The 24,807-nt window shown below is 45.5% G+C and overlaps 1 protein-coding gene across 1 annotated transcript in view; it reads left to right on the forward strand.

Annotated features, from left to right (window-relative positions):
• LOC128299257 (basement membrane-specific heparan sulfate proteoglycan core protein) overlaps nt 1–24,220 on the forward strand; it is a 99,097-nt gene extending 74,877 nt beyond the window's left edge. Inside the window, exons 23-55 of the mRNA XM_053035161.1 lie at nt 193–309; nt 572–700; nt 1,435–1,509; nt 1,776–1,790; nt 2,477–2,610; nt 2,696–2,789; nt 3,245–3,625; nt 3,698–4,104; nt 4,183–4,467; nt 4,544–5,508; nt 5,602–5,719; nt 5,799–6,869; nt 6,948–7,208; nt 7,292–7,463; nt 7,819–8,001; nt 8,358–8,491; nt 8,971–9,145; nt 9,224–9,824; nt 9,889–10,151; nt 10,350–10,530; nt 10,610–11,598; nt 12,011–12,129; nt 12,208–12,383; nt 13,000–13,018; nt 15,299–15,536; nt 18,168–18,322; nt 18,386–18,667; nt 18,763–19,685; nt 19,753–19,913; nt 19,994–20,244; nt 20,856–21,555; nt 21,645–21,795; nt 23,163–24,220. Of these exons, the coding sequence (XP_052891121.1) occupies nt 193–309; nt 572–700; nt 1,435–1,509; nt 1,776–1,790; nt 2,477–2,610; nt 2,696–2,789; nt 3,245–3,625; nt 3,698–4,104; nt 4,183–4,467; nt 4,544–5,508; nt 5,602–5,719; nt 5,799–6,869; nt 6,948–7,208; nt 7,292–7,463; nt 7,819–8,001; nt 8,358–8,491; nt 8,971–9,145; nt 9,224–9,824; nt 9,889–10,151; nt 10,350–10,530; nt 10,610–11,598; nt 12,011–12,129; nt 12,208–12,383; nt 13,000–13,018; nt 15,299–15,536; nt 18,168–18,322; nt 18,386–18,667; nt 18,763–19,685; nt 19,753–19,913; nt 19,994–20,244; nt 20,856–21,555; nt 21,645–21,795; nt 23,163–23,196 (9,959 nt within the window). The 3' untranslated portion in view covers nt 23,197–24,220. The remainder of the gene's footprint in view (nt 1–192; nt 310–571; nt 701–1,434; nt 1,510–1,775; nt 1,791–2,476; nt 2,611–2,695; nt 2,790–3,244; nt 3,626–3,697; nt 4,105–4,182; nt 4,468–4,543; nt 5,509–5,601; nt 5,720–5,798; nt 6,870–6,947; nt 7,209–7,291; nt 7,464–7,818; nt 8,002–8,357; nt 8,492–8,970; nt 9,146–9,223; nt 9,825–9,888; nt 10,152–10,349; nt 10,531–10,609; nt 11,599–12,010; nt 12,130–12,207; nt 12,384–12,999; nt 13,019–15,298; nt 15,537–18,167; nt 18,323–18,385; nt 18,668–18,762; nt 19,686–19,752; nt 19,914–19,993; nt 20,245–20,855; nt 21,556–21,644; nt 21,796–23,162) is intronic.
• Nucleotides 24,221–24,807: the final 587 nt, after the last annotated feature.

The raw sequence follows: 24,807 nt of genomic DNA on the forward strand, positions 1-24,807 counted from the left end.
GCTGCTGCTATAATGTGGCCGTACGATTGTGTCCTTTTATTTTCATTTAATTTCGTTTAATTTTTAATTATCATTTTCTTTTCATACACCGCATTCCACACGCAAACCTCATTCCATACCGTCAATCATGTTTGGCGCATATCCTCCACATTTCCACACCTCGTCGAAATGGCAATGATAATGGCATTAAAGGGCCGGTTGGCTGTAGATCCAACGAATGGAAATGCCATGATGGTCAATGCATCCGGCTCGAACAACGATGCGATCGTCGGTACGATTGTGCGGATCGTAGTGATGAGTTGAGCTGCTGTAAGTTATTCCATTACTTTCCCGGAGTGTTTCTATGTTTATCCATTACTGACCTATCCCTGAATATCCCTTCTGTCAATGTGCTTGACTCTTCGGTTCTGGCACCTTGAACTTGTGTATCATGTATCGTTTTGATCTTACCTTGTTTGGTAAAAATCTAAACCGTGCCCTGATATCTGCCTATCTATCTTCTACCGCATCACACCGACATTCGGTTCCATTCGAACTACGACCCCATCCTACTCATCCGTCACCCATACAGATAGCTGCGGTCCGAACAAATTCCGATGCGAGAATGGTCCTTGCATTGCAATGGCGTTGAAATGTAACGGAAGGGTAGACTGTCCATATGATACAAGCGATGAGCTTGATTGTACCGATGAATCCGAATGTAAGTGCCGTGGCTAGGAGCCGCGCGGTACCCGCCTTTTTGACGCTTATATGCTTCGGGTTGTTGTTCACCACCACCTTAACAGCGTTTGACTAATTTTAATTGGTAATGACAATTTCACAACTTTTTAAACCCCTACTAAAATGAGTTAGTAAGAGAGTGCCTGAGCGACAATGGGACGCTACAAATTAAGCTCCACCGAATGTTACTGATGATAATTGATTTAAATTCTGACTTATTAGTATATTTTTAATTTTTCTAATAAACAAACATAATAAATTCAATATGATCTCTACCAAAGCGGGACATTATATGCTTGAAAAAATACAACATTCACGCTATTGTGGCAGTTATATTCGATACACTATACTGACATGTATCCGTACCATACTCTAATTTACGAAAACTGTAGCTCTTGGATTCACTCAACACAAAACACCACATTTAAACAGCATTACTGAAGTTACAACCGGGATTTCTATAACCAAATGATTTGTCTGCGTTTTGTTGTTTGCGTTACAAAATTTGAACTAAAACAAACAACCAATTGGTAATGATGTGTGAATTTGTCTAATAGCAGTATCACACTGATCGCTTCCTACTGCGTACTTTAAACTTCGTTTCGGCACAGATGTGAACCACCGGAAGGAGTAATATTAAACAGTTGTTAATGGAGCGATGCTAATTGAAATTTGTTTGTTCTTGTTCCATTCAACTGCTCTACTTCTACCTAGACGTCCCTCCACCGCCGTTCGATCAACCAAGACTGAACCTCAGGACGTACCCCGATGAACAAACGATCAAAGAAAGTAAGTAGCTAAGCGCTTGCGCAACCGAAAGCCGAAACCGAATTGTAAAAGTGTGTCCTGAAAGCTCCATCGGTTCAGAGCGATGGGATTTTCCTACTGTATTTATGTGTGCTTCAAATTTACCAATCCCGTGTTCTTGCTGTGCTGCGCACTTCCCAGCTCCCAAAACTATCTCCCTTTAAAGCCTATTGTCTACCTGTGCTTTACTATAACGCTATCTTCTTCCATTTTTATACGCTTTCTAATCACTTGCTTGCAATGAAAAGAGGAAATTGTGGAGGGTAAGTTTTACTACCGACGGTAAAGTCGTGAAAACGAGAGCATGTTTTTTATTCTATCTTTCTTTTTGCATGATCGCTGCATGACCTTACTTGCACAGTAGCTATATCATATTTTAAATAGCACGTTTAATTTTTTCAGTAAAATTATTAAGTTGGATCTATTATATTATTTAAATAGTTAACGTTTTAGTTAAACAAAGATGTTTATTTTCCTTCATTGTGTGAGTGAAATAAGAATAATTTAGTTTAAAAAAGAAACAAGGAAACCATTGTTTTTTGGGTGAGCCTTACGGGTCTTTATCCGTTATAAATCAAATCAATATTTATTTTAAAAAGTTGATACTAAACTGATGATTTTGATAACCAAATTGCTTCATAAAATATTACACTCTTTATAAACATGCACATGAAACTTAATCGCTATTTTAAGAAAATTTCAAACCTATTTAAGTTATTTGTTTGATATCTCCATTAAGTTTTGTAAATATGTGCACATCATAAAATATCATAAAAAAATTGTGGTGGCCATGAAAATGAAATCAAAATTATCCGATACTATTATAAAAGCATCTGATTTATTCACTACATTTAAAAAACATTGTAAGACATATAAAATAATGCACTTTAATCTGGTTAGAAAACGGTACAGTTCTTCAGGTACTAATACTACTTTCACGACATTCCAGGCAACGAAGTCGTATTCCAATGCCGCGACGAAGGACCAATGCATGCCAAGGTTAGGTGGGTGCGTGGCAATGGCCAACCGTTACCTCCCGGCACGAGAGACATGAACGGTCGCCTGGAAATACCCAACATTCGGGTTAGTTGTCCATCCATCGTTTCTCTGTCAAAGTTTCTGCAGCAATTGAAATTACACAATATTCCATTCCTCACCTTCTGATTAGATCGATCACAATGGTGAATACGTGTGTGAGGCTGTCGGCTATTCGAAATCAACGCCCGGAAGCAGCAAGACGGTACATCTAACTGTCGAACGATGTAAGTAAGCTCCACCAGTGTGTCGCTAGTGTACGTGGTTTAAAACATTGTTCGAACTGATTTACAACCGGGATTTTACAAAATTCCTTTTGAAACTATACCTCTATTCTAACCTTATGCCGATCGACTCAGCATGGAATGTGAAGTATAGTAAGCTTTGGTACAGCGCCCTAAAGTATGGACTAGTGCCTCATATAGGCTTTACATTTTATGGAACAGGTAAATTGAAAGCCTCTCGGTGCCGTCTTTAGAATTCCTAAAAAGAATATCCATCCATTTCATGCTTTCAATCACGATCTAACTTGCGTGATTTATTGAAACCTGGTTAGTATGAGTATTTACTTCCACCAAAGTGCTCCATTTTAGATGGAAAAGTTAAATAATATTCGCGGATTGGGCACTGTTCTTTCCATTGCGCTAACATTTGTGAACCATTTCTTTGGAAATTTCATCAGACAACTACCAACGACCACCGACAGCGTGCGCGGTTCATGAAGCGACCTGCATGAACGGTGACTGCATTCTAAAGACGCAGATTTGCGACGGCAATCGTGACTGTAACGATGGTTCCGATGAGACGGGATGCAGCCCGTACCAACAGTGCGAACCGAACCAGTTCAAATGCCGCAACAGTAAGTGCGTACTCAAGACATGGCTGTGCGACGGTGAGCAGGACTGTGGTGACGGTTCGGACGAAGAAAACTGTGCCACGCTATCGCCCGATGCACCCTGCCGATACGACGAGTTCCAGTGCCGATCCGGCCAGTGCATTCCGAAGTCATTCCAGTGCGACACGCACCCAGACTGTCAGGACAAATCGGACGAAGTTGGTTGCAGTAAGTGCTGGGCGCATGTCTAGTCGGGAGAACAATTTTAACCATCTTTTCGCCTATTATCAAACCCTACAGTGGCACCATCGGTGATACTGCCACCGCCACCGTCACTAACAATTCCGGCCGGCGGTATACTGAACATCACATGCCGTGCTACCGGCGTACCGGTACCATTGATCGTGTGGCGACTGAACTGGGGACACGTGCCGCAAAAGTGCAAATCGCGCAGCGATCAAGGTTTGGGCCGGTTGACCTGCGAGGATATGCAACCGATCGACTCCGGTGCGTACTCGTGCGAGATCATCAACACGATGGGCACGCACTTCGTGTCACCCGACACGATTGTCATCGTAACGGGCAGTGGTCCTGTTTGCCAGCAGGGCACCTTCAACAACAAAGCGCGCAATCCGACTGACTGTATCAACTGTTTCTGCTTCGGTGTGTCGACCACTTGCAGCAGTGCCGATCTGTACACGTACGCGGTGAGTAAATCCGTGGCAGGCGAGCTTTCGTTTCGAGCGAATTCGACCCAGTTTGCTTATTTGACTTTTTTCCCGCAGCTAAAACCACCAGTATCATCGCTGACGATCGTCGGTGTTGAGGGGCCGTGGAGTGGTCGAAGAGAATTGACAGTGGGCGAGTTCGAAAATCACAACCTCACTGCACAGCGCCACGGTGTGCAACTGCGCCTCACTAATCTTGTTCCAGGGCGTCGCGTTCCGTACTATTCGCTACCGGAGGAGTATAAGGGCAATCAGCTCAAATCGTACGGTGGATCCATTCGCTATGATGTCGAGTACGATGGCACTGGTCGTCCTGTGAATTCTCCAGATGTAATACTCAAGGTACAATCGACGAGAATACGAATTCTTCCCAACGCCGTTGAGGTGCTTTCAACCATACAACTTCCTACTTTTCTAGGGTAATGGAATGACACTGGTACACTGGCATAGAGGCACGTTCCATCCGGACATTAAAAACCACGTTTCGGTCAGTTTGCTTCCCAGCAACTGGGAGCGTGCGGATCGTACGCCAGCGACACGGGAGGATATTATGATGGTGCTGGCCAGCATCGAAAGCATTCTGATACGTATGCAGTATGTGGATGGAATCGAGCGTAACATTGAGTTGGTGAACGTCATGATGGATTCGGCCGCCCATGACGACCGTGGGCTTGGCTCAGCTTCGCTGGTGGAAGAGTGCCGTTGCCCACCCGGCTATCGGGGACTATCGTGCGAAAGCTGTGAGCACGGTTATGTGCGACAGAGCAGCGGACCATGGCTGGGACGCTGTGTGCCACGCGCGGAAGAATGTCGCCCCGGCTACTACGGGGATCCGAATCGAGGCATTCCTTGCCAACCGTGCCCCTGCCCGGTTGCTGGTGAAAAGTCAAGGGCCCGTTCCTGCTATCTGGACAGTCGGGACAATGTGGTGTGCAAGTGTGACCGTGGATATGCAGGCGAACGGTGTATGGAATGTGACGTGGGTTACGTCGGCAATCCGCTCGGTGAAGGATGCTTCCCAAGGCCCGTCTCGAACTGCAACTCCCTCGGCACGGAAAGGGTCGGCTCGGATGGTCGGTGTTATTGCAAGCCGGGCGTCGAGGGAGCGTACTGTGATCGGTGCGAAAACCATTTCTTCCACATGTACGATAAGGGATGCATCGATTGCTTCTGCATGGGCGTTGTGAACCAGTGCAGCAGTACTACCTGGACACGCGATACCATTCAAGCTTCGTTCGCTGACGGTCGGTCAGGATTCTCGCTGATTTCGGACTACAACAAACCATCGGTTGTTGCGCAGGCACTGCCAATTTCGAACAGAGAGATCGTGTACCGCAGCTTTGGTGCCAGTGACGATACCTTCTACTGGAGGCTTCCAACCCAGTACGTATTATGTAGCCAATCTAATAACTTCAACCCATAGCCTTTACCAACCCCTCGGTAACCTTTTGTTACTTTAACTGTTGCTCCCCTTAGGTTCTTGGGAAATAAGCTTACTTCGTTTGGTGGCACACTGAATTACACGTTGCGCTATACTCCCCACTCATCCGGTGGCGTTTCGCGTAACAATTCTCCAGACGTCGTACTGCACAGCGTAAGTATTGGGACTGCGCGTTTTGAACTTCATTGTATGTTATTACGCCAAATCTTATCTTATTTTCTCACACCTGCAGGGTAACAAAATTAAGCTGCATCACTATCGAACCAGCAACGGCATCTCACCATACGGATCGAGCACACATTCGGTTGCGATCGTAGAGGAAGAGTGGCAAAACTATGAGGACGGCAACACCGTCAACCGGGAGTATCTGCTTATGGCACTAGCGAACGTTAGTGATATCTTCATCAAGGCAACGTACAACACGGTTTCAAACGAGGCAGCCCTTTCACACGTAAGCCTAGACATTGCCCGGGACACACCGTACGGCAGTGGCGTTCGTGCCTGGCCTGTCGAGCAGTGCCAGTGCCCGGTCGGTTTCATTGGTCTGTCGTGTGAAGACTGTGCGCCCGGATATTTCAAGGGCGAGCAAGGAATTTATCTCGGACTGTGTGAACCTTGCGCCTGCAATGGACATTCGGAGGAGTGCGACGCGCAGACCGGTGTCTGCATGAACTGTCGCGATAACACGTACGGCAACAACTGCGAATTGTGTCGTCCACCGTACACTGGCAACGCGACCGTTGGCACACCGTACGATTGTACGCTCAGCAGACCCGATCAAGCGTTCGACTGTCGGGAGTGTGATGTGCGCGGCTTCACTGGCAGTTGTCAGCGGGGCTGCGAGTGCAAGCGGCTCGTCGAGGGACGCCGCTGTGATCAGTGCCGCGAGGGTTCGTTCGGGCTGAGCGAGCATCACGACACCGGCTGTTTGGAGTGTTTCTGTTCCGGTGTGACGAAATCGTGCGGCAGCTCGAACATGTACCGCGAAGAGCTGCCAGTGCTGGTGGACATGTTTGATAACACGATCACGCTGACCGATCGCGACGGTAAGCTGATGGTGAGCAACAACTTCAACATCAACCAGAGCATCAACGAGATCAGTTACACGTTCCGCGATCGTGAAACTTACTACTGGAGCTTACCCCACATCGTGCTCGGCAATCAGGTGCTATCGTACGGTGCCAATCTTACCTTCACGCAACACGTCGACGGTGGCCGACCGCAGCCAGATCAGGACGTTATACTGGTCGGTAGTGGTATGAAACTGTCATGGTCGTCTTCACGCGATTACCACGAGGACGGTGTAAGTACTCTCAATGGGGATTGGTGCAAAGGCGACGGAACATGTGCAGTACGTAACGCTGGTTGGAATTTGTTTCAGACTATCACCGTACCGCTGCTTGAACGTAAATGGACTGTGACCAACCGGCGAAATTCGTACCCCGCATCCAGAGGTGATCTGCTGACGGTGTTAGCCAACCTGGATCACATTCTGATCCGGGCAACGACTAAGGAATCTACTAGGGTATCCAAGTTGAGTGACATTACACTCGGAACGGCAATTCCCACGCCAACAGGTACACGTGCCAGTGAGGTCGAAATGTGTCGCTGTCCAAAGGGATATCGTGGAACTAGTTGTGAGGTAGGACATCTTGCGTGAACCATTTTTGCTTTAGAATCGAATTTGTAATTGATATAAAATAACCTAAAAATTCCACTTTTCAGCAATGTGAGGACTTGCACTATCGCGACATTTACGATCGTTCGGCCGGACTTCTGGGCGCATGTAAACCCTGCCCATGCAACCGTGATAATTCCGACTCTTGTCAGATGGACAATCGCGGTGTTGTAGTGTGCAACTGTCGGGAAGGTTACAGTGGAGATAATTGTGATAATCGTAAGTATCGGCCACTTTACCCTTGGTCATGGTGTTCATGGGAAATGAACTGTAATCCCTGATATTCCTCCGTTCATATTTTCGTATGCTCATACAATACCTAACATCGGGATACATTTGTAACGCAAAAAAACAAACAACAGCGTTATGCAATCAGTACAATCGCATTAATCATTCCAAGAACAAAGTCTTTTCGTTAGACACTACAATTTATACACTAAACGAGTTAATTGCATGGCGGTAAGGTAAATGCATAGGTTTACCAATCACTTTCCTTTTTGATTTCCACCTCATAAAACCATCCTAATAACACACACACATTTATTCTCCATCTATAACACACTCGTTTGCATAGAATTATCTACACACCATCCAGCGAGTCGCAGACCGGCTTACAGTAGGGTTCCTACCAAAGTTAAATGCACAAACAATGCCTTTCTACACACGCTCAAGAACAATCTCTACGATCTCTACCACAAGTGTGATAATGACGGTGTGGAGATCGGTGTGTTTTACAAGAGCAAGCGATCGAATGAAGGTTTAATCATTTATTTTTATCGAGCTTTCTGTGTTTTGATGGCTTGTTGCGTTAACTTTATGCTATATTAATTGCTTCTACACTAATTCCGGTATGCAATACACAGCAGCTAACTAACTAAAAAGCTGTAAGACTTAGTAAAAACAACACTCTTCAAAATTGTTGTTTGATAGATTGATGCTACGAATTGAGACGGTATATTAAGTTGCTCAAGTGACTAACCCCAGCACCAGTAGGCACAATGTTAATCCCAGTACAGACGATAATAAACATGTGTGGTCGCATTTATTTAACTATGTGCACTACTAACATTCTCTTCTCCTTTGTGACTTTTTCCACGCTCGTCTGCTGTACAGAAATCGACACACGCCCGACTGTACCACCACGAAATCCCGTAATCGAAGTGGTCATCAACGTACCTTCCATTAAGATCGTCGAGATCGGCGAGGATTTCCATGCGGACTGTAAGGCACATCACATCATTACGCAGGTAAGCACGAAGGTTCTAAAATATGTGGTTTTTGGATTTCGGACGATATTTCATGGCAAAAAGAGGCCCTCGAAATCACTCGTATATCCCGGCAACCGACCTTAGACTCAACTTTCAAAAGCATTTTGTTGTGAAAATTTTTATTATTGCTATTAATTCAAAACATTATTTTTGATGTTTTCTCATTTTATTGTAAAAAATCATGTCAACTTTGAAGAGCTATAACATGAAAACGGATTTGAGTTGAGGCGACTTATTAATAGCAATGTAAACTAGAAGAGTTTAATCGATCGATAGTTAATCGATAATGGATTAAGTTGTCAAAAGTTATAAGCCTCAAACATTCTGGCTACCCGTATAGCCCGGGTATACAGACCCTCTATCAGAACTAACCGCTACTTCCCTGACGTTCAGGGGTGTCAAAATGCATTGACAGTTGTATTTCATACATTACTTATTACTGCCTTGTACTACCGTAGAACCCAATAGACGTACACTGGACCAGAATGAATGGACGCATGCCGGAAACTGCTTACACAGACCGTGGAACGCTGGTGATTACCAACATTCAAATTACCGATGGCGGTTTGTACGTGTGTAAGGCGGGCAGTGGTGCCGAGGTGGTGTACAAGCAGATCACGATCAACGTCAGCGGTAAGTTGCGGGTGAACGAGCGAGTCTCACTTTACGAAGGCATCCCATTCACCGTCATTGCTTTTCCCCAACACACAGAACAAGAACCGGTCAAACCGACGTTGACAATATCGTCACAGTTCGTCGATCAGGACGAATATCAACCGGCAGAAGTGCGCTGTACGGCCACCGGTTATCCCACACCCATGATCCGGTGGGAACGTGTCGACCAACCGCTACCGTACAACATTGTCAACGAGGACGGTCTGCTGCGGTTCAACTCGCTGCGGTTGCAGGATGCCGGCACGTACAGCTGCCGTGCTAGCAATAATGTCGGCGAGGAATATAAAATCTTGACGGTGTATGTACGACCCGCCGTCGGACCGACGCTACCACCATCCCTGCCGCACGAGCTGGAACGCATTGAAATCACGCCTAGCAGCTTCGATGGACAGCCGGGCGAAAAGATCCAGCTCGTCTGTCGGTGCTCACCGACCGCACAGATCGTCTGGACAAAGCTGGGCGAACCGCAGCTACCGTACAACGTGAACGTGAACAACGAGATACTCATCATCGAGCATGCATCGCAGGAGAATACGGGTCGGTACAGCTGTACCGCGTACTTCCCGAACGGACGCGTCAAGACATCGACCGTCGATGTTATGATAACCGATAATAATTTGCCTCCAGAACCGAACAGGTACGACTGGACCTGGACGCACTAGCAACACACAAATACTAACGCTTGAGTTTCATCTTCGCAGGGTTGCACCGCGGGTAAATCCACTCAACAAAAACTACATCGTTATGCAAGGTGCCGATTTTTCGCTTTCCTGCGAAGCGACCGGCACTCCATTCCCAACCATCAAGTGGACACTGAGTGGCAAAACGTTCGAAAGTAACGTCCAGCAGAGTGGCAACGTGCTGCGTATCTTCAACGCGCAGCCGAGCAACGGTGGCGTGTACATCTGTGTCGCCAACAACGAGGAGGGCATGGATCGAGCCTACACCGTGGTAGAAATTGATCGTAAGTAGATGGCATTGCGTGGTGGATACTTATCAAAATAGCATCATTAAAAATTCATACATTTTGTGACTATTCTCATTACAAGCGCTCGAAGCGATAACCGGTAACAATGATTAGTTCCTCGAAAATAGAAATAAATTCCATCGAGTTCCAACATAAAACATTGCATACCAATCGATTCTTCATCAATACTTCCAGGTCGAGAGAAGCCAATCCTGGAAATCTATCCGAGCGAACCGCAATCGATCAAGGTGGGAGAATCGGTGCGTCTTAGCTGCCGTGCATCCAGCGGTGTACCGTACCCAACGATCACCTGGGTCCGGAAGGATCGTATGCCGTTATCATCTCGCTTCACCAACGACGCGGAAGGTGTTATAACGTAAGTATCCTTTACCATGACACTAGCCACCAGGTGTCTTGAACATAATGGCAACATCTCGCGAATTCGCCTCGAACAGTTTGCGCGAAGCCACCCTGGAAGATGCGGGCGAGTATGAGTGCCGGGCGGAGAATGTAGCCGGTACGACCGTCATTGCCACCACTATCGAGGTATTGCAGCCACCCATCATCACACTGCAGCCGAACGAATATCACAAGATCACGGAGAACGATGACTTCACGATTCACTGCTCGGCAACGGGCAAACCGGCTCCAATGGTCACCCTAACACCGCCGCGCGGCGCGGTCCGATCGCACTTTGGCCAACAGACGGAAGGTTTGCGTGAGGTAACGCTCAACCTACACCGGGCCGAGCTGACCGATGCTGGAACGTACGAGTGTACGGCCAAGAATGCGGCCGGTGAAGATTCGCAATATCTGACGCTGCAGGTGGACACGAAGCGTGGTGATGTTGGTGGGTACGACGATGACTACGATTCGCCGTCACGCGTACCGACGCAACCGCCACGCCCAAACCACCCGCAGTATCCGATCTTCCACACGTACAAGGCGGTGCTCGGCGAGGAATCGCATCTGATGTGCCACGAGGAGTACCGTAACGCCATGACCGAATGGCGCCGCAGCGATGGGCGTCCGCTTCCGTACGGTTCCATCGTGCGGGGTGGCAATCTGACGATTGAAAACACCGGCTACGATGCGAACGGCATGTACGATTGTGTCACGTACACGAGCGTCTCGTCGCAACCGGTGACGATAGTACGCATCATGGTCGATGTTGTCGCACCGCCGAAGATCACCTTCAGCCCAACGATGCCGATGACGGTGCGACCGGGCGATAAGGTGGACATCTACTGTAACATAACGGGCGAACAACCGATCCAGTCGCGCTGGCACGGTGAGCAGGGCTATCCGCTGCCCCGCACGGTACAGGTGTACGGAAACTATTTGCGATTCTCTAGTATCGCGCTGGAGGATGCCGGTCGGTACTACTGTACCGCATCGAACATACACGGCAACACCACGAAGGTTGCGGAAGTGATCGTTAACAGTAAGCATGGCTTTTTTATTTATTCTAGTAGGTTGGATTGATGTTTAACGATACTTTTTGATGTTGATGAAACTCCACAAAGAGCTGATGTAGCTCACAGAGCTCACAGAGATTTATATCATCAGTGAGTTATTGACCTCATTCAACTCACTCACCTAAAAGTGAGTTGGAACACTCATGAGTGAGTTAATAATTATGAGTGCAATAACTCATTTATTAGTTTTCAGTTTCAGTCCCGAACAATAACTCTTTAAAGAGGTAGCTTAAATGTAAAACCTTTAACGCAACTCACTCACTGTGAATCATATGATCTTAGTGAGTTAAAAATCCCTTCACTAATAGTAACAGTAAGAAAAAGTGACGCTCCGTAAAATACGTACACTAATCATTCAAAAAATGTTCACATCGCTAGAAAACGAACTCATGCCGGAGCCTCCAACATCCGGCCAGCGTTTCTACAACGTGGTGCAGGGTTCGTCGATACGGTTGGATTGTAAGCTGCCGTCCGATGCACCTTACGTTAAGGTTCTGGTAAGTGTTTGTTATAAACAAATTACTGGCAAAACTATCGTTCCACATATTGCTAAACGCTTGTCCCCAATACCACAGTATAACTGGAATCGCCGGGAACAACAACTACCCCCGAACGCTAGAATTGCAATGAAGGGCAAACAGATGCAACTTACCAATGTCGCCAGGGATGACGCTGGTACATACGAGTGCAGAATGACCTACCCGAACGGCACTGTCGTGTATGATTCCGTAGTACTAACTATCACGGGTAAGTAGCAAACCGTTGACCGCATCGCATTTGAGCAATGGAAACAGAAGCAAGGCGGGCCTGAGTTCAAGCTATAGAGAGCAACGGTGGTGGGAGCTTTAGACAAAAAAAAAACAAAAACCTGGAATTAAGCAAAACCGTGTCTCGACTACAGTCGAAGTATGGAACCGTAAATCAGCCAACAGTTTAGCAACTTTCGATTAGAAGTTAAAAAAAAATCGTGTTATTTCGGTAACTTACATTTACGGAAAATTGAAACCATGCTAACACCAATGTATTCCAAAACAGTATAAAAACAATCAAAATGCCATTAACGGTTGGCTCTTAGTTTTCCAGACTCTTTGGCAAGGTACAGTTAGTGTGTAACGCTTGCTACAGTACAGATTAGAACAATATCTCAGACGGTAAGATCAGTTGTTTGTTGAGCTAGCTAAATGTTAATGATTCCAAAGTTGTGTTTTTTTGGTGAAAGATCATTGTTATCAAAACGTTTAACCTAGCTGAGAGTCCTATTTCCCAGTATTTGTACATAGAACAGTAACAGGCGCTAGCTACTTATGCGAAGATTAACGTTTCACTGCTCGAATGGCGATGACTGTGTTGACGTATGAATACTTAAGCCTAAACAAACCAACATCTGTTGGCTAAAACGCTACCAATGGCATACTACTGCACACGCTAAGTTACCATTTAGCTGTTAAAATTAATCGTGGAAAAGGAGACGTACAGTTTACAGTGGGAGTAGAAAAAAAACAAACAAACAAATCGAATAACTCTCTAACTGCCATTCGTAGTGTTACAATCGCGTACAGTGCAGAACGGCGTAATGTGTTGGTCCCGCGCGGCAGGTTCTGCTTGCGGGAGGGTTTTTTTTCGAAATAGTTAACTGTACCTACGGTGTATGATACTTAGAGTAAATTAAAGAAACAAAAAAAGCACAAACAAACACACAAACACAAAACCCTAAATACTGCCACCCAAGCGAATGTATAGCGTTATTACGGCCACACGTTTTGACACAGTATATCGACAAATCAATTGCAAATTATGCTGTGAGCAAAAATCAAAAAAACAAAAAAGAATTCGCACGTGCGGTGTCCGGCCGTCCATAAGTAGAGGTATTAGAGGTGATTAACAGTAGTATGTAATGGCTAGCCACCGCATGTTCTACCACACCAAGGATCATAGTGTAGCATTGTTTGATAGGTTTTGGAGTTGATACACCCCTTGCACGTAGCCATTTGTTACCAACAGTTGTAGTGTTTAACGATGTGTTTCGTTCACGGCGTATCCTTGCGTCGTGGCACAATCAAAATTGTACCTTCATAATGCCTAATATAGAACACCTGTCACTAGCAACAAGCGAGTACTGCAACCTGCATCCTTGTACTCCATACCCTTTCATGCACACACACACGAACACACACACATGCACACACACACACACCGAAACACGCCAGCGAAAGAGCATACATACTTCCATGTACTTGTTTAAATATGCGCCTATATCCATTATGTAATGAATGACTAACCGCCACAAATCAGACCAGCTGTTGCGTACCGCCAGCCACTATTTAGAAACCAACTGTACCAGGGTTAGCTGACAAAACACACGCACAGGGGGTGTAGGCGCATTGCCTTGTTGGGAAGTGGAAAGGTAACACGAGCAGTGGAGCGATATGAACGAGAAAATGGGACAATAAAATAACCACCGGACCAGTGTACTAATGTAAAATCATTCATGATCTTTCGTCATTGCTTGTCAACCAACGGGGAGTACCGGTTTCGCTGCGGGTGGATCAACCCGGATGATCTCGATTGATGCACGTATCGCGCCAAAGCTTTCACCTCGCTGCCCACGACTTAGTTACCTGCTGCAAGGACCGTCACGATGCTGTCGACTACTAAATTCCAACGAACTTGTGCGACTCCAAACCTTCATTCCACTGCCCTTTCATCTCGCGATCACACATCAATCACATGCCCGCAGTCGTAGCTAACTGAACGATCACGGCAGCACTACACTATGAGCTGTGTGTGCGTGTGTTTTCTTTTTTGTTTTGTTAAAGTCTGTCACTACCCTTCCTGTCTGTTGTAGTCCCTAATTTGCCCTAGTTGCTTCTTCACCTTTCGTGCTACGTGATCATCATCGAAACAAAACCGAAAAAAAGGAAAGCCGGTTGCAAGTGTCTTGTGACTTGAAGTTTGACTCCATACTCCATACTCCATGCTTGTTCCATGTTGAGTTTATGTGTGTATTTTACATAGCGATTTGTTTGTGTGTGTGTGTGTAGTGCTAAATGTGTGTGTTTTTTTGCCAGTGTCACATCACATCCACATCATCACAGCTTGTAGTGAAAACCCTGTGACAACATAACTACGGGGTAGAAAGCGTACGACAATGCAACTTGCACCACTATTCCCACACACACACACATATATATACACGCACAATTACACACTAATGCACACATCTGCACGAACTTCATCATTCTTTTAATATGCGCGAATTATTGAAGTTTCTTGACAAAAATTCCCGTGCGCATCGAGAAGCGAGAACGTCACGATCAGGAACATTCATGAGCTGCATTTGAGCTGCAACTTGCCCATCCAAACAAGTGATTTGGCTGATCATAATTCGATCGGGCACAGGTGCCCCAATCAAATTTCAACCGTACAAAAATCGTTTTTCACAGCAATGCATCTACATGCTCATACATGTTTTTTTTCTGTTGCTGGCTTCCGAGCGCAATTCCTTAACAACATGTCTAGACCGACTAGACCAAAACGTAGCCACAAATGCATCCCCTAAATGTCAACCTCCATTTTTGCCCACGGTGTTCGCCGTGTTTTCGTACCGAATGCCGTTTCCGTGTGGTTCCCCGCGGTTCAACAGTTGATGCCGACAGGGGCGCAAAGCAACCGATCGTCATAATACAACTCTGTACCGAGGCGCCTCCTTACTATCCATACGTTATCCACATTACCTACATCGGCTGCGTGAGGAATAACGTGCCGCGGATACAGCGCGCCCGAAAGCGGAACGTATCCCGGTCGGGACGGGCCGGTATCGCCAGGTCCACGGTTAAGGATGCTGCGTTGGCGGATGTGGATGTCGGTGTCGATCGTCCGAAACGCCCACCAACGTACCAGCTCGGTTTGTTATAAACTATGATTTCTTATGTTTTCTTCTCTGTCTGTCTCTGTCCCTTAGTTCTCATGTGTTCCTCCCACCACCAACCCCAAAGTACCCATAGTGCCTTTACTTATCCCATCCATATTTACGTATATATAATGTTTGTCCGTCGCTATCTAGTACACCCAATAGCAATTGGTAGTTGACGTCGTAGTCGTAGCCAGTCTCGTTGTCAATGTCACTACAGATTCGTTCTTACAAGCAACAACAAAAACCTTCCGTCGATTCTGCTCGTGCCAGCTACTCCGCTACTGCCGCCAGTGCTGGATAACGCAGTCCAGTCGAAATTCCAAATTCTAAATTCTGATCCTGAAAACCTGATCGGTCTGATGCCACGTGGCGGGCAAAGGCACGCTGATTCGATGCACCATATCATGGACTTTTCCCCTTTTGCAATGCGCGGAGTACCTCGGAAACATTGAGCAGTGCAGTGGAGTATCTACGTCATTTCTTGTGTTCAGCATCCATGTGTTTCCACCATTTTGTGTGTTTTGTGTGTACCTACCACAGTAGAGATTGTGTCACTGTTTTAGTCATTTGAATTTTCTTCCCTGTCGTCTAAACGTTACGCTCAATGTCTTTGCTCAAAAAGCTGTTCTTAACATAGGAGTAACTGTTTGTATTTTTTGCCACCCCCATTTTTTATGCGTGTGTTAATTTGTCGCCATGTTGTTTGCTGCGTTACAGGTCGTTACAAGCCATTCGGTCATCGTAAACCCACTAAATGTTATCGTCAACAGTCACTTTGCCACCGCAAAACCCACAATTCCGCATCGTCAATCCAACAATGGCGTTGAAAACTTTAAATCGATCACCTTAAATACCTGTTTTGGTCTACCTCATTAAATACCTTATTAAAAATTATATTTTAAATGGTTAATTTTACAAAAATTAATTTTTAGATTATTTTTAAACAAACTTAAAACGAATCTGAGAATAATATGCTAGTTACTTGTTGAATGCTTGCGTCGAATAAAATATTTTGTCTTTTTTAACTTTAAAATATAATTTTACCGATTTTAAATCAGATCACAATATTTTTTTCATAAAGAAAAAAACATGCAGAAGCTTCTATGCAGCCAATTTAGTTTACGGTGGCAAAGTGACTGTTGATAACGACATTTAGTGAATATGACTGATTGGCTTCGTAAACCCTGTAATTTAAATATTCTGGAACAAATGCTTCTAGCATCTTACGCTTTGAGGTTGTGTTTTTAGTTCATTTGTTTTTTTTTTTTTGCAAAACTATATTTTATGAGAATAATTACGCTCATGTTGCTATGCATGATAGGAAAAGAACGGAGTTCCTTTCAAGTGATAGTTTAACATTAAGAAGTTGTTTCTCTGCTGATCTTCTTCTGATCTTTTGTGAAAAAATCTGATCTTGTCTTACAAAAGCAGCATCAAATATTTGCTTTTTAGTCGACCATTCTTCCAAAAAAACCATTATCGGATCCACAAAACAATGCGTCCGTGTTATGGCGCCAGAAAAAAAAAGTTAGTTAATTCCTCCCTTTAAAGTCGATCCACACCAAACACATCCAATAGCGGAACGGTATGTAGAACCTTTTTAAAATTTTTCCATTTCGTGTGCTTTCCTTGCGTACTTTCTGTGTGCGTTTCACCGTACGAATTGGTACTCGGTTTCTCGGGAAAGAGGTACCTATTTTCCATACTTAAAATGTGCTTTTGCTGCGTGACCTGCGTGTGTGCTTATGTGTGTTTGTGCGACTTTGAATGTTGCTTACAAAATTGCTCATCATCTATCCGTTGTCTTTTTCAATCTCGTTTTCTGTTATTATACATGTCGCATTCGTTTGTCCTTTCTTCCTTTTCGTCCTTCTTTTCTGTTTTGTGAAAAGTGAGGTGTTTATTTTCATTTTGTACTTTAAAACTCTGAATCCTTTTTGTGTCCTTTTAAATTATTTGTGTGGAATATTACGCTTTTCGCTGTTTTATTTTTCTCTGCGTGTTCTGTACAATGTCAATCATTTGCTATCACCATCTCGACGGTTCTCCGTATACCGCGCGAATAAATGCAGCAATTCGAGCTTCGATTTGCGCTCTGATTGAGCTTCATGGACGACACGTTCTCCGTACTTGCATTAGCGCTAACCGCCTAGTAAAACTGTGTGACTGCTAACACCCATCAGTAGCTGGTCTGTCCGTTCGTTGCCTCTGTTATAACACGCAGATCTTTCACCCATGCGGAAGAACATTTACTAATAGCGAGGTTGTGGTACTAACAGCTGGGAACGATGTGCTAATATCATAGCCCGGGAAAGGTGAAAGTTGCTAGTCTAATATGAGCTGGTAGAACAATAACTAGTGGTGGTAGTGCCTCAAAGGAATCAATTCGCGTACCAAGAGCAATGCAGCCAAATCATTTCAGAGCCAAAAAAAAAATGCAACTAGCCAGTAGTAGTGAATGTTATAAAACCGATATGTATCGAACAGCCTAGTAACATCCATTGTCGAATGGAGGGTGTTTTGGTCTAAACCAAACAAAAAAAAACCAAACCGTAGCACCCTCATTCCGGAGATGATTGTAATAATGAGCTCTCGTATTGTCACACTTTCGCTCCGGAACAGCACCAGAGTCACTGCCAATTCTGCAGCTGGAACCATCTCATTCCATGGTACGGCCGGGCGAATCGCTCGTCGTCGATTGTAGCTCGTCCGCCGGTACGGGTGTACCGATCCGGTGGGAAAAATCCGACGGAACGACACTGCCGTACAACATTCGTGTAAGTATGCCGCATTGTTTTGCCGACCCATGGTTTTTATCACGCTTTCTTCCCCGAGCACAGCAAGAAGGCAACCGGCTCTACATTCAGAATGCCCGCGAGGATGACTCCGGCACGTACACGTGCGTCTGCTACACGGAGGACGGTTTGCGCTACATTTCCGACTTCCAGCTGGAGGTGGAGGAAAACACGATCCCGGATGTGTTGCCGCGCAGCACGACGCGGCTAGAGTTTGCCGAACGGGGTACGACGGTGAAGCTGCAGTGCAACACAGACCAGTACTCAAACTCCTACCACTGGACCCGTGTGGACGGTGAATTACCATCCGATCGAGATACGCGCGGAGTACGTACTGGATGAGATAGTACCACTGTTAACTAGTCAGTTAATCACTAACCTTACAATCTCTTCTGAATCTCGCCCTTCCAACACGCGCACAGTCCGTTCTGATGCTCCCGAATGTGCAAGCTTCCGATGCCGGAAAGTATGTCTGCTCGGCGAAACACGGTGGCCAGACGGTGAACGTCGTCATAACGCTGGTGGTCAACAACGTCATACCGTTCTTCCCGCAGTCACCGCTCAGCTACATGGAGTACAAATCGTTCGACAACGTGTACTCCAAGTTCTATTTCGAGATCTCGTTCAAGCCCGAGAAGATGAACGGTCTCATACTGTACGCGTCGCAGCGCCGCCCGAACCAGGACTACATCGCACTATCGCTCCGCAACGGTTACCCGCAGTTCCGCTTCAACTTTGACGGCCAGCAGGTAGTGCTGCAGCCGGAGAAACCGGTGCACATGGGCAAATGGCACACGGTGAAGGTGAACCGTGTGCGCAACAACGGGTTCCTGCTAGTGGACGACCAAACACCGGTCAACTTCCCCGAGAAGCTGAAATTCTACGGACTCAACCTGGACGACCATCTGTTCGTGGGCGGTGTGCCACACTTCGACCAGGTGCCGGCATCAGCGATGGAGTTCAAGGAGGGCTTTGTTGGGTGCATCAGCCGGCTGAAGCTGAACGAACGGGAGGTGCAGCTGTACCAGGACGCGCTGGAAACGGTCGGCATTACGACGTGCGAACCGTGCGCTGAAGATCCGTGCAACAATGCGGGCACTTGCATGGAGGCGCAAACTACCCAAGGCTTTAGCTGTCTGTGTCGGGACGGATACACCGGACGGAACTGTCAGCACGAGGGTGACGGCTGTGGCGCGGATACGTGCGGCGTTGGACGCTGTGAGGAAACGGACAGCGGAACGGAATGCTACTGTCCGATACACAAGACCGGCGATCGCTGCCAGTACACCGAACACTACACGGACGCGACGCTTGCCTTCAAGGATGGAAGTTATGCTGCTTACGAGTAAGTGTTATACCCGACCCCCGAGTATATACTGACTTTTAATACGTGATTCTGTGGCTTTGTGCAGCAAATTCCAATCAAGGCGTAGCATTCGCTTCCGCTTCAAACCGGACTCGTTGGAGAACGGTATTATGTTCTATGCGGCGGAACACGAACAGGCTTATGGAGACTTTATGGCGGTCATTCTCAACAACGGATACGTCGAGCTGCGCTACAGTGTGGCCGGAAGTACGTAACGAAATATACGCGTTTCGGTGGAGGAGAGAACAATGCATTACCGTACCCATTCTCGATCGTTCCTTCCACAGAGATGAAACCGCTAATTATACGCTCGACCATACCGATTGAGGCTGGTCAGTGGCATACGGTGTCGGCAGGACGTAGCAAGGGTGGTGCCGGATTTTTGCAGGTAGACGATGAACCACCGCACAACGAGATCGCCAACCGCAACACTCCTATTCTGCTCAAGACGAAGGTGTACGCTGGTGGGTATGACAAGCGGCTGCTGCTCAGCCAGGAGATTGGAGTCCGGCGGGGCTTTGAGGGTTGTATAGCTGAGGTAAGTTAGTGCCGTCATCTGGTGACGTTGTCAACTAGCGTTGTGCTTAATTAATCTTTTGAGAAGAGTCATTCAAATCAGGAATCCACTATCAAAACCCTCAGAGCATGGGAAGATTGGGATTCGGAAGAATCGAAATTCCTATCCCTTGAAGTGTTCGATCGGATCGGATCCCAAATGATGGATTCTAAAAGATCCAATTGGGATTCTAAAAATGATTCAATTCGATTGAGATCCTAAAACGATCCAATCTGATTAGGATTCTAAAAGGATTAGATCCGATTAGCAATCCATAGGGATTCGATCCGATTGGTATTCTATTGAGATTGGATCCGAATGGGATTTTGGGAGTTCGATCTTCGATGATTCATGACTCTTAGAGGATTAAGGAATCTTTGATCTTCTGTGGCCTTTCATTAATGATCTTCTTGAAGGTCATTAATCTTGGATGAATAATTTCTCTTTAAGGACGAATTAATCTTTGGTTTGGAGACTCAAATTCATTCATTCATTTGAAAGATTTATTCCAATTCCTGCATCTGAGCCAGATTTACTCTTCACTTTTATCAACTGATCGTTGCTTACATTATTTCACCTTTAACCCTCGTTAGCTCGAAACGTCTGGCAACAAGCTGAACATGATTGATGACATACGGGACTCGGCAAACGTTTACCACTGTGGACACGCGGGTGCACCCCAACCGTACCCGTCCGACGTCGAAAGTCCGGTCACATGTCGGCCGGGACGCGGTGGCTACGACTGTGAAACCATCACCGATATCTGTCTGGACCAGCGGCCCTGCGAGAATGGTGCCCTCTGCCAGACGCACCACGGTGGTCTCAACTACACCTGCACCTGCCAGCCGGGCTATCTGGGTTTGAGGTGCGAGGTGCAGTACAACACGCTCGTTGCATCCCGCTTCAGCGGCAACGGTTTCATCGAGATCAACCCGATGGCGTTCAAGTACGGCGAAAACCAGCTCACTACCGAGATCGCGATCATGTTTAGCACGAGCGAACAGAACGGGCTGCTCATCTGGTACGGGCAGCGCAACGACGAAGAGTTCCTTGGCCACGACTATATCGCGCTGGCTATTCAGGGTGGTTTTGCCGAGTTGACGATACGAATGGACGGGCAGGAATCGTACGTCCGCAACAGTGATGTGTACGTTGCCGATAACGAACGGCACGTCGCGCTGATCCGTCGCGAGCGCAACCAGTTCCATCTGCAGGTGGACGGGCTGACAGTGCACGGTGAAACGCGTCCCACCGGAAAGCAGACGATGGACATACCTGGCAGCATCTATGTCGGTACGTACTAGGCAGATGTGGCAGTATCTGCATCGAAGCACATTTCGTTGCGTGGCGTACTTAATTGGCGTTGAACAACTATTTTGCAGGTGGTGTGCCGGATGTTGAACGTGTCACCGGTAATCGGTACAACGAAAGCTTCGACGGGTGCGTGTTCAGCGTCGAGCAGGTTGACGAGAACCAACCGATCGAGCTGCGCGACTACGCCATTCGCACCGTAAACGTAGATGTGTGCGACGAGTAAGTACCTATTCTGCTGACCTTCTTCTACCTTTTAAAATTTTGAATATTTTTTCGTTTTGCTGGTTTAAAGTAGCAGTTTTAAGTCTCAAATAGCGACATCTCGCGCAAAAACCACTAACTAACAAACATCCATTTTAACGCACACGCTACCGTACGGAACTTGTGGTAACTATCACTGAACTTAACTCACATTAACCAGCCCGTCCTGGATACCTTCCTCGCTACTTTACACCGATTTCGATGATCTGGACGATTCGCTGGGCCCGTATGAGTTTGATAAAATTGAGGAACCTCCGCCAGTGCACATAATCTATCCCCGTCCGTACAATGGCGCTGCTCGGCAAGGGGCACCGTCTACCCGCTGGCTTAACATTCTTGCCATTCAACTCACGATGCTCTTGCTAGCCCATAACTTAACACAAAGCCATACGTTATGAAACGTTTAAAATCCTTTCTAACGTCACAGGCAATAGGAGGTTTTCTGTTTCTGTTTTGCTAGCTAGTTTCAATGCCATTAACGAATTCATCGCCAACACACACGATGGCCAACATCATGTACAGAACCTTCATGTGCCATTATTGTTCATCGTTGCTGTTAATCGTATCTTTTTTTGTGTGTGTTTTTTGCCATGCCATGCGACAGTTTAGGTGTAGTTTAACCCAAACGGAAGATGGTGTTCTAGCAGAAATAGTTGATACGTACTAATGTTTTACTCATACGTTATTGCGAGCAGGGTCCATGGGTTCGCAAAATACACAACCAGACTGAAATGGACCATGTAGTTACGGTGAACGTTATGGTAATAGTGTACATAGAACAATAGAGAGTGCTGCATGCATCTCATGATATTATTCTCTAATTGATTGTTAATACTACTATTGGTGCATATCATCATGCTGCTTTCAATTCAAGTTATTTATTGGAATTGTTCGTTTTTTTTTGTAACTAAACTATTGAAAACATAATTATGTGGCAGTCAATTATCAAACGTATTGTTACTCTAGCAGTTGCTGATGTTCATTGATTGTATCCCTTGTATTAATTTGTAAAACAATAGCCCTTCCCAACCGAAAGCTTCGTTTCCATCCAGTTCCCAGCTAGTACCATAAGCAATCGAATGTAAATAACGCACCAACGATATACGACCACTACATATCGAAATGGAAGACAAAAGTGTTTTTCTTTTCTTTATATTGTAAGGTATTAGATCAGTCTTTAGCTTTAATGTACTAAAACGAAGGGATCGCTCTAACTTAATGTAAAATCAAAAAGAAAGGCAACGCTACAGAAACACCAATCTGATGCAACGGACTTCACCTAACTACTGTGAACAAAACTCTACCCCCATTTTCCCAATTTGCAGACCTGACCTAGGACCGGAACCACCCGTTGTGTAAAATTCCCCTCTGCATACACAAGGCAACCAGCAGCTTCTAATCGGACCCACAACGGTACAACGTTTTTTCGCTTCCAAGCGCGATTAGAAATGGTCCCGGAACTGTACGCTCTCAACCGGTGGCAACATCGAGTGGCAACACAACCAACGATGCTTAATGTGGAGCGTGCAGTCAAATAAAAAAAAACGAAGGACAACAGTGAACATAAAAAATAACATATAAAAACCATGCATACTAAAACTGTATCGTATACCTATAGAAATGCAGCAATATTGCACGACGAAAACAAAAAAAAAACAAAACCGCGTACAGTAACGAACAACGAATGTGCCAAATAATTGTAGTATTTATGTAAAAGAAGGGAAAAATGAACGAGAGAAAATAATAACGAAAGGCGGCACAGTCACGCCGTCCGACCGGCGTTAAGATTTCGACCAGCACCGCCATATGTTTGTTTAAAACAAATTTTGAATTCTTCCACCCTCTCCCTGTGTGCGCGGGCAGAAAAAATCCCTCCGACACGTGCACTTTCTTTTTTTGTCACTGCCAAACTTCACGTTTCACGTACGATATTACTTTGTCTCTAATATGTTGTTTTTATAATTGCTGCACAATCGTGAGCGATGGGTAACGGTCTGCGGCATACGCCATACCAGTCAACAAAACAAACTGCGCAACAAAAATGATTGTGTTCATTCGCTTAGGAGGTAAAAAAAAGTATCCTTAACCTTAGCTCAAAGGGAACACACACACCAATTTCGTTTCGATATTATAATCTCAAATTGTTGTTATTCGCACACATTGTAATTCAGCACAGCTTTTAATTTGTTCTTGTATTTAATGCCTCAAAACGCTCTTTTCGTAAGAAAGATGTAGGGATAGTTTCTTTCTACTAACTGCCCATTACGATGGTCTTCAATTCCTACTACTAAGCACGCTCGATACGTTGGAAATGGCGAGTAAAACTGTTAGGAAAGATGTTATGAAACTATGATGAACAGATAGAAACTAAAAACAAACAAAACAAACAATATACAACAAAGGCAAAGGAACGAAAATAACTAAACTATAATTTGTCACTCGTTTACTTTCGTATCAATTATGACAATAAAATGATTAGTCAATGTAAAGCGACTCCACGATCGTGTTGGGATTAATTTATCGCATTTGTCAACGGTTGGCGAGAAAATCAAACGTGCGTTTGCAAATGCATTTAGCGCCATCTAGTGGTTGGTGCAGGAGCCAATTAAGGCAATCAAAACATACCAAACCCTAAGGTCAACAACCAGCCTGTACGGGTAAGTATTGTACTTTTATTTAGAAAATTTTATTTTATTTCTTATTATTAAAATTCTTATGTTACGTTCCTGTTAAACAAGTTCAGCAGTTTTGTCCGTTACATGTACAAACAATTCAGAAAAGGAAACGTTATCCCTTTCGCAATATATGGCCAAATGAAAGTTTCAAGAGCGAAATAAAAAGAAGCAATATTTTTACAATTCTAACCACAGTTTCTTACTTACTGCTAAACTAAAATCAAACTACTACTGCTAACCTACATACTTCTCTCTTCCTCTTTCTGGCGTAACGGCCTTCTAGGTCATGCCTGTT

This window comes from Anopheles moucheti, chromosome 2 (genome assembly GCF_943734755.1).
Source record: "Anopheles moucheti chromosome 2, idAnoMoucSN_F20_07, whole genome shotgun sequence".
Classification (NCBI taxonomy): Eukaryota; Metazoa; Arthropoda; class Insecta; order Diptera; family Culicidae; genus Anopheles; species Anopheles moucheti.